The 17,513-nt window shown below is 45.3% G+C and overlaps 1 protein-coding gene across 1 annotated transcript in view; it reads right to left on the minus strand.

The window, feature by feature from the left end:
- The window catches only part of LOC141108105 (UDP-N-acetylglucosamine transferase subunit ALG13-like), a 443,195-nt gene that overhangs the window by 295,233 nt on the left and 130,449 nt on the right, over positions 1–17,513 (minus strand). The window contains exons 6-8 of the mRNA XM_073599348.1: positions 11,579–11,660; positions 11,058–11,235; positions 2,145–2,220 (exon numbers count right to left, since the gene is read on the minus strand). Of these exons, the coding sequence (XP_073455449.1) occupies positions 2,145–2,220; positions 11,058–11,235; positions 11,579–11,660 (336 nt within the window). The remainder of the gene's footprint in view (positions 1–2,144; positions 2,221–11,057; positions 11,236–11,578; positions 11,661–17,513) is intronic.

Genomic DNA, 17,513 nt, shown 5'->3' on the forward strand with positions numbered 1-17,513 from the left:
GGTTTTCAGGGCCCGTACGCAGCTAGGCTCTCAAAAAGTCCCACACATGTGGTATCCCCGTACTCAGGAGAAGCAGCAAAATGTATTTTGGGGTGCAATTCCACATATAACCATGGCATGAGTGAGCAACATATCATTTAGTGACAACTTTTTGTAAAATATATATTTTTTTGTCATTATTCAATCACTTGGGACAAAAAAAATTAAATATTCAATGGGCTCAACATGCCTCTCAGCAATTTCCTTGGCATGTCTACTTTCCAAAATGGGGTCATTGGGGGGGGGGGGGGGTTGTACTGCCCTGCCATTTTAGCACCTCAAGAAATGATATAGGCAGTCATAAAACTAAAAGCTGTGTAAATTCCAGAAAATGTACCCTAGTTTGTAGACGCTATAACTTTTGCACAAACCAATAGATATACGCTTATTGACTTTTTTTTTTTACCAAAGACATGTGGCTGAATACATTTTGGCCTAAATGTATGACTAAAATTGAGTTTATTGGATTTTTTTTTATAACAAGTAGAAAATATTTTTTTTTCAAAATTTTCGGTCTTTTTCCGTTTACAGCGCAAAAAATAAAAATTGCAGAGGTGATCAAATACCATCAAAAGAAAGCTCTATTTGTGGGAAAAAAAGGACGCAAATTTCGTTTGGGTACAGCATTGCATGACCGCGCAATTAGCAGTTAAAGTGACACAGTGCCAAATTGGAAAAAGTGCTCTGGTCAGAAAGGGGGTAAAACCTTCTGGGGCTGAAGTGGTTAAAAGAGAAGTCTTTTTTTTTTTTTTTTTTGATTAATACTTACCTAGGTGGATGCAACATCAGACTGATGCTGCATCTATCCCCCGCCGTCTCTGCACTGAGAACCGAGCCACCGAACATCACCGATGGCTCAGTTTTCACAGATCCCCATAGAGGAGAGCTGCTGACTGTCACTGTCTCTCCTCTCAGCTTCTCTACGCTCACTGGAGTGCTGAGCTGTGGAGGGGCGGAAAGCGACTGTCTCAGCAGCTCGCTGAAACTGCCATACATCAAGGCAGCTGGTGGATCCAGACTTGGGAAGTGGGGATGTCGCTCTGTCTCGACTGATGGCAGGGACATCAGCGGAGAGCGTATTTCAGACCGCTCTCCGCTGAAAACGAGTCACAGGAGCACAAAATGAATTGCACTCCTGTGACCCTTAGAAAAAAAGCCCAGCCTAAAAAGCTCAGGCTGGATTTCTTTAATTTCCTTCAACCACAGGTTTCTCGATTCCACCATCACGGTCAGTGTTGATGGGGGAATCCCTCCCGCAGAGCTATTGTGTTCTCCTGGCAGGGGGAATACAATTACTGCTGATCGATTGATTTGGGTAGTATCATCTTGCCCATAGATGATTGTACACACACGCATACACAAAGACCAAACATTTGAGAATACAAGACCATGACATCTTTAAAAGCTTGTTGGGACGTATCCTCGAACCATGGGCATTTGTATAAAGTCACACCCCACCCTTTGCAGCTGTAATAGCCTCACTTGTAAAAACCTTTCCAGAAGCATTTGTGTGAATTTGTGGAAAATTGTTGCCATTTAGCCAAAAGGTGCAGTTGTGTGTGAGGTCAAGTATTTTAGCTCGACAAGAAAACATGACTTTCTAGGGACATGACAGAGTCCGTAGGGTGTGTCCCTTGTGCTGCCTCTTTTAGATGACATCCTTCTCCTATGACTACCCACCATCGTCATAATCGTACAGTGAGGCAGGAGTTAGCAGAACTAAGGGGCTGTGCGCAACTATGCCCACTATTTCTGCCCCATCCCCTCTTTCAAAGGGGGGGGGGGGGGGGGGTTCACCTAAAAGATGCAGCATTAGCACCAAGTTGTATCCCTTGTGCTGATTTTATAGTTTTAGTTGCACTTTGGCTTTTTTTTCTTTTCACTGCTGTTTTGTGATACTGAATTCTTATATTTAATAGGTATTGAAAGACTGCTATGGAGGTCATAATTTTGCAATACACGAGTTAAATAAAATAACTTATGTATAGGTTACTTTATTTTTTTTAGAATTTTTTTTTTTTAAATCATGGCTTTTAGCTTCACTTGTGTTCTGGTCCTTCATCAAAAAAAAAAAAAAAAAAAAATTAATGGTTAATGAACCTTACCTTCACTTCTTCTGCACTGCCCTTTGATTTCTCCTCTGCTGAAAGCTCACCACCTTTCTTCTCCCACTCTTCAGCCCTGCAACATTTAAAAATAAGGGAAAGTGCAGTACCATCACCAAAAGGGAGGAGGAAGCATTGTATTTTTTTTACCTGAAAGCTAACACATTTCTTAAAGTCTAAATGCATCTAAAAAAAAAATTAAAATAAAAAAAATAAGCAAAAAGCACATATCTTTGCAAGATAAAAAAGTGCATTTTTCTCACAGGAGCATGCAACCAGTGGATCGCCGGTGTAATGCCAGGTTCCTGTAGACTCTTCCCCCAGCTCCCTGCCCATTACTAAGCTGGAGGAAGTATCAATGAACTAAAATTGTGGCAATTACTGTACTTTTTATTCCATTGAAAATTGCAAGTCAGCTGCCACAGTGGCAGAGGGAACTTGTAGCTCTTCAATTCACAGATCTCTGAATATAGGACATGGCTATGTGGGTGGGCAGAACCCCTGACAGAAGAATCCCCCGCACACCATCTGGGGGAAGGGGTTTGCTTGTTGCACGTTAGTTACTCTATAAATACAGGTATAACAGGTTGCAAAAGGAGGAGAAAGCCTTTAAAAAGAGCCAGATAAGAGGAAAATGCCTATTAAGATATGTGCATCTTCTACCATCAAGCAGAAGTGGTATCAGATATCACTGGAACTAAGATTGGAGACCCTCATTAGCAGGACTGATGTCTAGATTTCGCAAAAGATCCTAGGAGGTCAAAAGAAACCCTCTATCCAAGAGATGTGCCTACCCTTTTCAGATCCTTCTGCTGCTTAAAACAAGGGTAGAATACAAAGGGCCAACACCCTGGTATTCACGGTCAAGGCTTACATGCTGTATGTGAACCTTTGTAAATCTTAGACAAGCCCTCCCTGGTTCCACTGGATAAGGAGAAAACTCAATCTGCTCCCCATAATTGGTTTTCTTACAGTGGTCTTGATTAGGTACATAGTGGCATTAGGAAGATACCCCTCCACTCCTGAAGATCATTTTAAGATCATTCTGCTGGTTTGTGTTCTTGGCAAGGACATTGCAGATGCAACGGAAATCAAATCTCAGATGTGCCAATTTTGGATATTCTGAAATTGCCCATTGCTTTAAAATGTTCCATTGTGAATTCAAAACTTGAGTGCTTAAAGCGATCTTTAACCCATTAAGCTTGATAAAAATGAGCACACCTGTCCTGGTCATTGACAGTGCGCGTGCTCAGAAACATCGTAGTCATTTCCGGTGATGTCACACGCCAGCCGCTGCGGTCTACGTGTGTTCCAGCCCTCCCTCCTGGTTCAATCAACACACAGAGCCGGCTGACAACTCTTACCGGACACACAGCAGAATAATGCCCAGACCAGCATGCACCGAGACTCACCTTGCAGGTCTACGATATGCCTGATATTACTTACCTCAATGTGAGTGTTTTTTTTATCTGTTCAAATAAATGTTATACAGGCTACACTTAGAAGGTGCCCCTATCTTCTGCTTCTTCTTTTAAACCCATAGCTCCCAACTGTCCCTGATTTTGAAGGACTGTCCCTGATTTGCAACTAAGCCTCCCCCCTTTCCTCCTCATTTGTCCCTCATTTTGGTATGATCTATATAGTTGTATAAAATGCACTTTTTTATCTCTTAAAAGTTTCCCAGTGTTAAACCTTTTATCCAATTTCTAAATTGCTGCATTTCTAAATTTCAAAAGCCAGTATAAAGAAATAGTAGTGGTTAAAAAAATAGGATTTGTATAACAGCTTACCTGTAAAATCCTTTCCTTGGAGTACATCATGGGACAAAGAGCCTTAAGTAATTACTTAATGGGACGTCCCATAGCAATGCTACTTGAGGGGAGGGAGACACAACCCGCAGGGTACCCCCAGACTTGAGGACATATACTGCTGCCTACAGCACACTGCGCCTGAAGGCGATATCCTCATACCTCCTTACATCCATGATAACATAGGTGGACTTTGCAGTTCCTAAGCTTCTTCCCTTACCTTTTCCTCGCTGCAGGATACTGCTAAAACAGACAGATCCAAACTTCACCCATTACGGCGGGCAGCGTTAGTAAACCTTCAAAGACCGGGTCCCCATTATAGGGGTTCCAATCCTTTGGACCCGTATAGCACCCCTCAGGAGCAACTTTAGGTAATGTAGCATGACCAAAAAAAGTCCTGGTCCCTGGGGTCCAGCCCTCAAAAGAGAGGCTTACAGGCAAAACCTCGTTCTTCTATGCGAGGCACCGAGTACCATCCTGTGGCCACAGTGGCTTGGATGGATCCAGTCAATGGAGGAATTTAAATCCAGCATGGAACCCTCCTGGAGCTCCTCAGAGCATATCTTCACTCGTGACCAACACCTTAGACACTGGCGAAAAAACTGTTGTGCTCCTGGAAGGAGGAGGGGTTATATAGGGGAGTGAACTTCTTGTATTAGGTATACCAGTGTCAACACCTGAAGGTAGCCCATAACCATTAAGTAATTACTTAAGGCTCTGTGTCCCATGATGTACGATAAAGAAAGAACATGTGGGTTTAACTAATAATTTTTTTGTAGAACTCTTTTAACGGTGTGGATCCTATGCCTACATACGCTGACTAATAGCTGTCTCTCATTCCCATCTTAAAAAGTTGTGAGGTATGTTAAACCCCAAAACAAAAATGGAATACATCTTAGCTTACCAATCATATGTGGTAGCTGCATTCGTTTTCTACTTTGGGCTTTTTCCCTTCTGTTTGCACCTGGATATCTGGCAAGTAACACAACTGGATTGGAGTGCCTATACGCTTGATGAAGACGCAACAGAGACTTTTAGACAACAGCACTGTCAGTCTGGGAGGAGGGCAACATTAGATGTACTAGCAGATTTAGATACTACAATTGAAGCCATGCTCAAGCTAACGCTTTATAAGCAATAACATCAACAGTTTTGTTGCCCTTGGGATAAAGGTTTTACATAAATAAAAGCAGATCATTGTATATTGCCCTGCCAATGGGAAATGATTTGTCTGAACGAACTGATAACCAACCAACTGAAAACACGCACCTGCACATTTTCAATGGCACTTAAACTGTGGTGTGGCTTTGCCGCAATAATTTGCATGGCCATCTGCAGCCGTGCAAAATCACACCTTGTTTAGGCACCATTGAAAATGAATGGGAAAATATATATTTATATATTTTTTTTTCTACTTACCACCCTTTCTCTGAAGTTCATTGACAGACACAGCACTCTTAATCTTGACCTTAGGGTTATATCACCACCTTCAGGAGTAGGACTAGGCAGAACGTAAAAAAAGCACAGCACTGCCTAGGGGCGCTCCTTACTGGCAGTAACCCCCTGCTCCCTGCAGCTCAATTCATCATAAAGCAGTACAAACATAAACAGGAGGGGTGGGTGCTGTGTCCGTCAATGAACTTCAGAGAAAGGGATTTTACTGTAAATAGAAAAAAAAATCCCATTTTCTCTTTCGTTCATTGACGGACACAGCACTCTTAATCTTGACCTTGGGGATGTCCCAAAGCAGTGCCACAACAAGGGGTGGGAACACAGAAAAAATAAACTCCACCCACAACAAAAGAACTCCCCATAAAAGGAGCCGCAACCACAGACGGCCGCTTGCAAAACTTTGCGGCCGAAACACACATCCGAAGATGCGTCAATATCCACCTAAAATTTGGTAAAATTGTGTAACGACGACCAGGTAGCCGCCTTACACACTTGAGAAATGGACGCTTGATGCTGGAAGGCCCAGGATGCACCAATTGCTCTTTTTCCCGCCGTAACGGGAAAGGGAGGCACCCACCCCCTTATGACATAAGCCTGGACGACAATCTGTCTGATCCAATGAGAGATAGTGGCCGACGAAACCACCAGGCCCTTCCTCAGACCAGCCACAGAGAAACAGTGAATCCGACCTACGAAAAGGAGCCGTAGTAAACAGATATACCCGGAGAGACCGGACCACATCCAAAGAATGCAAGGTGATCTCCTTGGGATGAGACAGTCAAGGACACAAGGAAGGAAGCACGTCTTCATTTAGATGAAATGCAGATACTACCTTAGTTAGAAACGAGGGTTGTGGACGCAGCACCGCCTTATCCTTGTGGAGAATCAAATACGGAGACTTGCACGACAAGGCCACCAGCTCAGAAACCCGCCTCACGGACGTAATAGCCACTAGAAAGACAACTAGGGGATCTCCCTAATGTTCTCAAACGGCGGTTTCTCGAGTACCAGATTCAGATCTGCCGGGGCGTACCGGGGGAGCCACATGCGCACCAACGAGTGATCTGCCAACGGTCGCTGAAAATAGATAGCCAGAGCAGATATCTGCCCCTTGATGGTGCTCAAAGCAAGCTTCTGATCAATCCCTTGCTGCAGGAACACCAGGTTCCTAGAAACCGAATAGGAACGCGGATGCCATCCCGCAGACTCACACAAGGAGATGTAAGCCTTTCAGGTGTGATGATAAATCTTCCGGGAAGTGGACTTGCGCGCCCTCAACATAGTGAGAATCACAGAGGCCAGAAGCCCCCGGTCCCTCAGCACCTGGCTTTCAACAGCCATGCCGTTAAAGCCAGAGACGGTAAAGCAGGGTGGAATATCGGACCCTGGGACAGAAGGTCCTCCTGCACCGGCAGCAACCTGGGAACGTCCGTCACCATACGTACTACGTCGGCTTACTAAGGACGCCAAGGCCAGTGTGGAGCGACTAGAATTACCGGAATCCTGCACAGCAGACGAGGAAGGAGTTTGAGAGGAGGGAAGGCATAAATTAGTTGATAACGCCCCCATGGAGCCACCAGCGCGTCTGATGCGGGCGTCCGCCACTGATCCCGTGTCCTGGCCACAAATCTCTGCAGCTTGCAATTGAGATGAGAAGCTCAGAAGATTCATGTCCAGTGTGCCCCACCGCATTCAAATGAGACAAAACACTTCCGGATGCAGCGACTACACCCCCTGGTCCAGCAACTGACGGCTGAGGTAATCTGCTTGCCAGTTTTCTATGCCCGGAATGTAGACGGCTGACAGGGTCAGCACGTGACGCTCTGCCCACTGCAGAATGTGAGAGACCTCCAGCGCCGCTACTGAGCTCCTCGCGCCCCCCCCCCCCCGATAATTGGCAGAAGCCGTGGCATTGTCCAACTGGATCCTGACCGGGCGAGCCTGCAGCTGCTGCAACCACGTGGAGAGGCACAGCCTGATCGCCCGCAGCTCCAGAGCGTTGATCAACAGGCAGGATTCTTTAGGCGTCCAGCGGCCCCGAGCCGAAAGGAGGCCCAAAATTCCTCCCCAGCCAGTCAGGCTGGCATCTGTCATGATCACTGTCCAATGGAGAGGGAGAAAAGACTTCCTGCACCAAAGGGCTGGGGACCTTAGCCACTAAAGAAGCGAAGCCCTGGCTGGATGGCTCACCCGGATCCAACAATCCAGGGATGTCGGCGATTTGTCCCATTTGGACAAGATCTCCTTCTGCAAGACCCGAGTGTGAAATTGAGCATACAGAACCGCCTCGAAAATGGCTACCATGAGGCCCAGAACTCGCATGCAGAACCGCAGCAACAACCACTTGCGGGACATCAGTAACCGCACCGTGGCGTGAAGAGTCTGCAGCTTGCTCGACGGAAGAAAGACCCTCGCCTTTGAAGAGTCCAAAATCAACCCCAAGTACTCCAGCCGTTGGGTCGGAAGCAACACCGACTTCTGGAGATTCAACACCCAGCCAAACTCTTGTAAGGTCTGCATGGTGATCGCCACATCCTCGCTCAGTTCCGAGGCTGAAGCTGCTCTCAGGAGGAGATTGTCCAGGTAACCCACAATCACGATCCCTCGCTGTCTCAGCAACGCCAGAACAGGAGCCAGCACCTTGGTGAAGACCCTTGGCCAAAAAGGGAAGTGCCAGGAACCTCTGGTGCTGACGCATATGGGGACATGCAAGTATGCGTCCTTGATATCCAAGGAGGCCAGAAAATTCCCCTGATGAAGCGCAGCCACCACGGAACGAACAGATTCCATCCTGAACCTCCGTACCCTCACAAAACAATTGAGGGCCTTGAGATCCAGGATCGGATGTACAACTTCTTTCTTCGGAACCATGAACAGATTGGAGTAGAATCCCCAAAACCGTTTCGAAGCTGGTACAGGAAGCGTCACTCCCTGCAGCAGCAAGTCCTGTACCGCTCCAAACAAGGCCTCCTGACGAGACGGGAGAAGGAGACTGGAGGGAAAAAAAAATCTGTCCGGCGGACAAGAAAGAAACTATCTTGTATCCTGACAAAACCAGTTCGCAGACCCACTGGTCGGAAAGAAGCGAAGTCCACCGATCTGCAAACTCTCAAAAGGCGACCGCCCCTACCCATAAATGGGACGGGGGTGAACCTTCATGCGGCAGCGGACTTGTCCGCAGGCTTGTTTGGCTTGCGATGCCAAGGACGTCTTTGTCCATCTGCGGGAACCTTGCTAGACTGAGAACGCTTACCCGACGAACTGGGCGGACGAAAAAGCCGCTTGAGCGGAAAAAAAAGAGGGGCCCTGCTTACGACGGGGCTCCTTAATTTTCCTGGACTGTGGGAGAGAAGAACGCTTCCCCCCAGTGACGTCCTTAATAAGGTCATCCAGAGAGGCGCCAAATAGCCTCCCACTCTGGAAAGGCTACTCCGCCAAGGCTTTCTTAGATGTCTGGTCCATCAACCAACACTTGAGCCAAGTCAGCCGGCGCAGAACTACGGCCGACGCCGAGACCCTTTGAAAGCAACAGGGCCGTATCTAGGGCCGCATCACAGACATACTTAAGCCCTTGCACCAACTGGTCTGCCAGTTCCACACATGCTGGGGAAACTTGCTCATTACCCAACTCAAGGTGTAACAACTTAGCCCATTCAGTAAGTGTTTGTGACACCAGAGCCGTGGCTAACACCGGACGAAGCGCCAACCCCACCACTGTAAACACTGACCGAGCAACCGCCTCGGCTCTTCTGTCATCAGGATCCTTGAAAGTGGGGACCCCTTCACTGGAATCATGGTCGTCTTATTTAATCTGGACACCGGAGGGTCAACGACCAGAGGTGTTGCCCATTTCTTCAAGAAACTATCCTCAAAGGGTCAACGCACGGCAAACCGCCTCGGAACTGAAAAGGAACGTTGAGGGCATTCCCAATCCTTGTAAATAAACTTATCAAAATAAGTCAGGTAAGGGAACACCTTAGCAGTGCGGACCGGCTTGTGAGACCCAAAAGGGACCAACACCTCCGCCGATGCCCCAGCCGTATCCTCCATTTTTAAAGTATCCCACACCCACTAGCGCCTTCTCCTGCACCGTAACGGACGCAGAAGATTCCTCCTCATTGTCCGAAAGTTCAGGGCTCACATCATCTGAACCATCCAAACAGGGGGCGCACGCTACAGCGGGGCCTGAGTGGGGGGTGTTTACCCACCTTACGCCCGCACGCCACTTCCACCCTGGAAATGAATGATTCCAGGACCGCCGACAGAGCGCCCAGGGGCACCGCAGACCCAGAGGAGCCAGCTGCCATCACAGGGGTGTCTGGGGGAGAGCCACCAGCTTCAGACGCCATGCCTGCCCCACGCTTGCCATCACTACCCGGGACCTCAAGGCTGGAGAAGACAAAAGACCACCCTCCTGCCACAGACTGAGGGGCCCCCCGAAGGACTCACCACCCTGACCAAGGCCGTGCTGTGCCGTCCGTCCTGCTGCAGAAGCGCCAAGCCATGAGGCGATCCATGTGTCTCTCGCGTTCTTCCAGGTTTCAATTGCCGAATCCAGCGCTAGAGGCCCAACAGAATACCTCCCACTCGGCTACAGGAAAATGGCCGCCAGCCGCCTCAGACACAAGTGCCTGGAACCATCAGGGAAATGGCCACCACGCTCAAAGAATATGGCCGCGGCTCAAGGAAAAATGGCCGCGGCTCAAGGAAAAATGGCCGCGGCTCAAGGAAAAATGGCCGTGGTTCCTGCAGCGACCATTCCCACGTCAATGGCAGCACTGCACACGAACAGAACGCCAGCTACCCCCCCTGTACCAGGACGCCCAGAGCCCACCAGGAGGAGACCCCACTTAGGCTAGGTACGTGTCAGCAAACTGCAGCACCCGGGAAGGAGGAGAGGGAATAATAAGGGGGGGAGAGAGGGAGAGCATGGTTCCCCAAACTGACCCCCCCCAGGGAGTGCCCAGCTGCTCCACCGTGCCTGGACCAGTGGTGCCCATACTTACCCCTCCTGCAGGGACTGCTGAACGCACTCCACAGACAGATCCATCTCCCGCCTAGACAGAGTGGCTGTCGGCCAGGGCGACACTGATCCAGACAGCAGTAGCCCAGTCATATGTGTCCCTGCGAGACCAACCTCGCCGGCCACACCGGTCTAGAATGGGGCCTGTCGCGGCCGACCCAGCACGGAGCTAAGGTCTGCACTCGCCCGATGACCAGGCTGGGGAGACTACCAGAATCTATATTATCCAGCCTGTCACCCAGCCTGGCTGTTGATTGCAGATCACAGGAAAAAAAGAGAAAATAAACAAAATCCAAAGAACCACAGGTCCCAGGTCCTTCTAGACTAGGCAGAAAAAAAATGAGCTGCCGGGAGCAGAGTGGGGGGGGGGGGGGGGGTTACTGCCAGTAAGGACCGCACCTAGGCGGTGCTGTGCTTATTTTTTTATGTTCTGCCTAGTCCTACTCCTGAAGGTGGCGATATAACCCTAAGGTGAAGATTAAGAGTGCTGTGTCCGTCAATTAACGAAAGAGAAATTCAAAATAAATATATATATATATATACACATATATACACACACACACACATATATACACACATATACATGCTGTTTTAAGTCCTTTAAGTCCTCAGCAGTAAGGGAAAAGATACCTGATGTCAGTCAACGCTTTGTTATGTTCAGATATACAATCAAAATTGGCATCTTCACTGCCGGTAGATGCACTGTTACGATTCTTTTTTGTGCCACTTCGAAAAAGCTCAACAGCTGCGATCAGCTCTCGCTCGTCTACCCCAAAAACATCTCTGTATAGGCACTCATAGAGAACAGCTATGAAATAAAGAGAAGTTAAAGACAGACCTCAATTCTGTAAATGCATTAATCATGCTTTAGTTGAATGTGTTTCCTGAAATCCTGAAACTATTAGATCTGCATTTTAGAATTTAGTCTAATGGAATGATAATAGGGAATCCCATATTTAGAGGATTGATACATAAAACCCTATATATATATATATATTTTTTTTTTTTTTTTTTTTACACACACACACACACATGGAATTTGAGTCCATGGTAGAGCCTTTAATATCTTTCCCAATTCTCTCACTATTTCTTAAATGCTGGCATTCAAGTAGTAAAATGGAATCGTACCCATGGTGCATAAACATGCATACCTTGGCAAACTGCAGCAGTTGTTTGAAAATTTTTTGTAAACACTGAGTCATAGTGACCATTGGTGGAACAACACAACATTATCTGCAAGACAAATAATTAACAAAATCAAGAACTGAAAAATTCTCATTCACCAACACAAGTGATAAAAGTTACTTAGTTATGCAAGATTTTTTTTTTTTTAATCCATCCCCAATTTATGATGGAAATAAACCTTCAAAGCTGGCAATAAGCTTCTGCCTCCATCTCAATGATTCGTTTTCAGGAAGCCCACCAGCACATTGTGTCTCTATAAGCAGAATTTTTACACCAACATATTTGCTCTGCCCAGGGCATTACATGTGTTCATCTGTGTGCACTAGTCTGTTACAAAACTGGTTCATGTGGTAGAGTTTAAAAAAAAAAAAAAAAAAAAAAAAAAATTCAAAATAAATCAGCATAACAGACAAAAAAAATTAAAAATCTATGCAGTCTGAAGCTACTAGGAATATTACAGTTCCAGACTATAAATGAAAAAACAGACTCGTTTGTGGGCCATACAGCTGCAGTACTAAAACTAATATGTAAGGCTATGAAGAACTCAGGATATTTACAAGATTGATTTTTCTTCTATGATAATAATGTAATGCAAAAAAACAAAAAGGAAGAACCCAAAAGTTTTACAAGGCGATTGTAGCTGTATTCGTACACTTGCCATGATACTTTATCTGCATTAACGATTTAACTTTCAGGACAAGCTTTTGGGGGTCTCCTCCCCCCCCCCCCTTCTTATTCACAGACAGTATCCTGTAATAGCAAAAGCTGCAAGACACCTACCAAACTTTACTACAAGAAAACTACAATTGTTCTAGTTTTACTTTAGATTAAAAAACAATAGAAGTAAAGTCAAAATTGAATGCTAATCCTACTCCTAATCCTGAATAATAATAATAATAATAATAATAATAATAATCTCTGCCACATTCTATGTCAAACCTATCTAGTCTTGTAAAGAAAAAAAGAAAAAAAAAAAAAAAAAAAAGAAAAAAAACAAAAAACACACTATACCTCACCTGTTCCGCAGCTGCTTTGGTCTGCAGTGGATGCTGCTATGTGCAGGAGAGAACAGACAACGGCTGTGAAATGCCTGGGAAGTGATCTCACCCATAGACATACTATGGGGCTTGCGTTATCAGCTGCCTCTCCTGCACACGCCTACAAACTGAAGCCACCACTGACAGCTCAGCCTGGGACCAGACCGGGACTAGAGTGGCTGCAGAACAGGCAAGTATAGCATTTTTTTTATTTACAGGGCTAGATAGATTAGGCTTTGAATGTGGCAGAGAGTAGGTTTAGAGTTAGGTTTTGTTTAAACTTCCACTTAAAAAAAATTAAAAAAAATTACCTTTCCATTTTCCCCTTTTCATCCTTTCATGAGAAAATGTAAAACAAATTTAAAGCTTGAACCCAGTTTTGCAGCCTTAGTATGTGTTTGTAAAACTATATGCATCATTGCAACTAATTTGTGTATTCAGGTGAATTATCCTTTGTTACGTAGATACATAGTAGGTGAGGTTGAAAAAAGACACACGTCCATCAAGTCCAACCAATGTGTGTGATTATATGTCAGTATTACATTGTATATCCTTGTATGTTGCGGTCGTTCAGGTGCTTACCTAATAGTGTCTTGAAACTATCGATTCTCCCCGCTGAGACCACCGCCTGTGGAAGGGAATTCCACATCCTTGCCACTCTTACAGTAAAGAACCCTCTATGTAGTTTAAGGTTAAACCTCTTTTCTTCTAATTTTAATGAGTGGCCACGAGTCTTGTTGACCACTTGCTTACTGGGCACTTAAACCCCCCTCCTGCCCAGACTAATTTTCAGCTTTCAGCACTCTCGCACTTTGAATGACAATTGCGCGGTCATGTAACACTGTACCCAAATGAAATTTTCATCATTTTTTTTCTACAAATAGAGCTTTCTTTTGGTGGTATTTAGTCACAGCTGGGATTTTTATTTTTTGCTAAACAAAAAAAGAAGGAAAATTTTTGAAAAAAAAAGTTTGTTATAAAATTTTACAAACAGGTAATTTTTCTCCTTCATTAATATGCGCTGATGAGGCGGCACTGGTAGGCAGGGATAGGCACAGTTAAGGCAGCACTGATAGGCACAGTTAAGGCGGCACCGATAGGCACAGATAAGGCGGCACTGATGGGTGGCACGGATGGGCACTGATAGGTACTATTGATGGGGGGCACTGATGGGCGCTGATGGGTGACGCTGGTGGGCACTGGTAGGCGGCACTGCTGCCTATTGCTAGGTGTCACTGGCATGGGGCACAGATGATCGCCGTGAGCGGGACTGATGTCCCTCTCACGGCCGCCGGTGATTGGCTTTTTTTTCCCTCCTCACGCTGTCAGCGCGAGGAGAAAAAATAGCTGATTACCGGCTCTGTTTACATCACATGATCAGCAGTCATTGGCTGACAGCTGATCACGTGGCAAGGGGTCGAGACCAACCCCTTACTCCGATCTGTGATCAGGAGAGTCTCAGACTCGCTGATCACCGAGTGCGCCGCGCAGGCTGCTCATGCACGGGACGACGTCAATAGACGTAGTACCGGCAAAGCAGGTTCGCACTGTTGCCGTCATTCGGCAATAGCGCGGATCTGAACTGGTTAAACTCCCTTCTGCAAAAAAGTTTTATCCCTATTATGGGGTCACCAGTATGGTATTTGTATATTGAAATAATTTCCCCTCTCAAGCATCTCTTCTCCAGAGAGAATAAGTTCAGTGCTCGCAGCCTTTCCTCATAACCAATATAATCCAGAACCTTTATTAGCTTTGTTGCCCTTCTTTGTACTCGCTCCATTTCCAGTACATCCTTCCTGAGGACTGGTGCCCAGAACTGGACAGCATACTCTAGGTGCGGCCGGACCAGAGTCTTGTAGAGTGGGAGAATTATCGTTTTATCTCTGGAGTTGATCCCTTTTTAATGCATGCCAATATTCCTTTTGCTTTGTTAGCAGCAGCTTGGCATTGCATGCCATTGCTGAGCCCATCATCTACTAGGACCCCCAGGTCCTTTTCCGAGTGTGTCGATTGCATTCATATTTTTGACACCCAAATGCATTATTTTACATTTTTCTACATTGAACCTCATTTTCCATGTAGTTGCCCACCCCATTAATTTGTTCAGATTTTTTTGCAAGGTTTCCACATCCTGTGGAGAAGTTATTGCTCTGCTTAGCTTAGTATCGTCCGCAAATACAGAGATTGAACTGTTTACCCCACCCTCCAGGTCGTTTATGAACAAATTAAATAGGACTGGTCCCAGCACAGAACCCTGGGGGACCCCACTAGGGGTTTTTTTTCACAAAGAATTGGGCCTTCAGTTATTGGTATAATCGCCGATTTTTAAATTTTTCTTTTCCCCTTTTATTTCTTTGATCTAACAGGACATTTCTTGCCATTACCATGACATATTACTAAATCCAAAACAAATTGTCCTACTCCTGACGACCACAGCGATATCACATATGTGTATGTTATGTGCACATAGGGCTCTGAAACAATAGTGCACATTTTGCTTTTTTATCCTACCCAAAAACACAACACCGATACTAAACTAAAATATAAAAAAAAAATTGTTTCCTGAAGATCTCCATGTCAGCCTACCATTGGGTATGCCCATCCATACCCCCACCTGCAGGACCCAACTCATAAAACTTGACTCCCTCACTCTGGTTAGTGTTTTAGAACTAGATTTCCGCACCTGCTGACATGGAACTCGTTGGGAAAGGAAAACTGCGATAAGTATTTAATATTCCATTTTCCTGACAGCTTCACGTCAGCTTACCACTGGGAATTAACTAGCTAATCAGGGTGGGATAATACAGAAACAAAAATAAGGCTATTTATGACCCCTGGCTGAAGAGATGACCATTTTGCCAAAATTAACAGTTGTCATAGTTACATAGTAGGCGAGGTTGAAAAGAGTCAAGTCTATCCTAATGTGTGTGATTATAAGTCAGTAATACATTGTATATCCCTGTATGTTTTGGTCATTCAGGTGCTTATCTAATAGTTTTTTGAAACTATTGATGCACCTCGATGATCTGATATGCATTTAGAAAGTACGGGGTCCTCTGCGTGGAAGTGCCAATTATGGGCTAGTAATGCACGGAGCAGGTCCTGGTGGGCACTAAAATTGGTAATTAACTTGGTGGTAGAGTTATTGTTCTTGGCCCTGGGTTTGAAGATAAGTTGTTCTCGTTGATTAATCCTTGCTCTCTGATATGCCTTTTTCAGGACTTTTTTGCTGTAGCCCCTAGTTAATAAGCGCCCAAAGAGAGCTTTGGCTTCAATTTCAGAATCCTCCTCTTTGGCGCAATTTCAACGCAGCCTGAGGTACTAAATGAATGTTATACTAGGTATCAGAGAATGAGGATGGGCACTAGAATAATGTAGAATGGTATTACTGACAAAAAAGGGATGTTATGTTCATCCGACTGCATGGTAAATTTCAAGTTAAATTGATTGACTGAGAAAAATGTCACAGTTCAATGTGCCTGTCCAGATGACCAGCACATCGTTGATGTACCTCCACCACAGTAAAATGTGGCACCGTCATCCGAAAACAGGGATCTCTCCCACCCCCCCGGTACAGTTTGTCATAAAGTCCCCATCGCAACCCCCTGAACTTGAAGGTAAGTGGACCCATTGAACAGGAAGATATTGGATGTCAAAATATGTTCCAACAATATTGTAACAAAGTTACATAATTGCCAATTGTTTCTATCCTGTTCCCTCAAAAGTGAGACTACCTCAATCCCCTTGCCATGGGGGATGCTGGAGTATAGGGCCTCGATAGCCACTAAAATTTCTCCAGCTAGAACAGTAAGGCCTTCAATTACTTTTAACAACTCCAGAGTGTCTTTCAAATATGATGGTAACCTCATGACATGGGGTCTTAGTTGACTGTCTACATATTTACTTGCTGTTTCCATATGACATCCAATTCCCGAGACTATGAGGCGTCCAGGGGGGGTTAAGATTTTTGTGGATCTTCGGGAGGGCATTAAAAGGTGGATGCGATGGGCCATTGGACTTTTAAATACTCTAGAAGATCCTTATCAATGAGGCATTTCTGATATGCCTGAACTATAATGGCTTTGTACTAAGACCTGAAAACAGTTGGTATCAAACAGATCCTCTGAGACTTGTTGATACCATTCTGTATTGCTCAGAATCGTGTCACATCTGTATATACCGATTCCTATCGATCACAACCACATTACCGCCCTTATCGGCTGGTTTAAGAATAATCTGTTCATTCTGGATAAGGCTTGTTAGGACCTGTTGTTGCACCTGTGTAAGGGAAAAACTATCAATTTCCTTCATGGTTTGTTTAAGAAAAGCCCAAATCGCTGGGCATGTTTGAAGATGAGGGAATTTTTTAGACTTGGCTTTAAATTTCACTGGTTCCGGTTCCACCGCTATATCCTCTTCATCCGAAGAGGAGAGGGCCATTTGCTCAGCTCCATCAGCGCTTTCATTTTCATCCAGTAGCTGTATCAGAGTTTTTAAAGTGCGGAAATCCTGCGCCTTGAAGCCTTTATACATATCCTCCTTCCGTGTTCCTGTTTGCCCTGTCTTTGTCAAAAATATATTTCTAAGTTAGATTTCTTGCAAATAGGTGCAGATCTTTTACCAATTCAAACTTGTTAATCTTTTGAAGGGAACAAAAACTGAGGCCCAACTTTAGTACCTCAGTTTCAATTATGGGCAAAGAGTAGGAGGATAGGTTAACTAAATCTAATCCCGTTGAATTTGTATCTGACTACGAATGGGTCTATTTTCCCCATTTGTGTGAGCTGGGCCTCAAGGGACTGTACCCGAGTTGGTATTTGGTTGGCTTTTGGGGTTGCTCCTTGTTCTTTATATGTATTTGGGT

This window comes from Aquarana catesbeiana, linkage group LG09 (genome assembly GCF_042186555.1).
Source record: "Aquarana catesbeiana isolate 2022-GZ linkage group LG09, ASM4218655v1, whole genome shotgun sequence".
NCBI classification, from domain to species: Eukaryota; Metazoa; Chordata; class Amphibia; order Anura; family Ranidae; genus Aquarana; species Aquarana catesbeiana.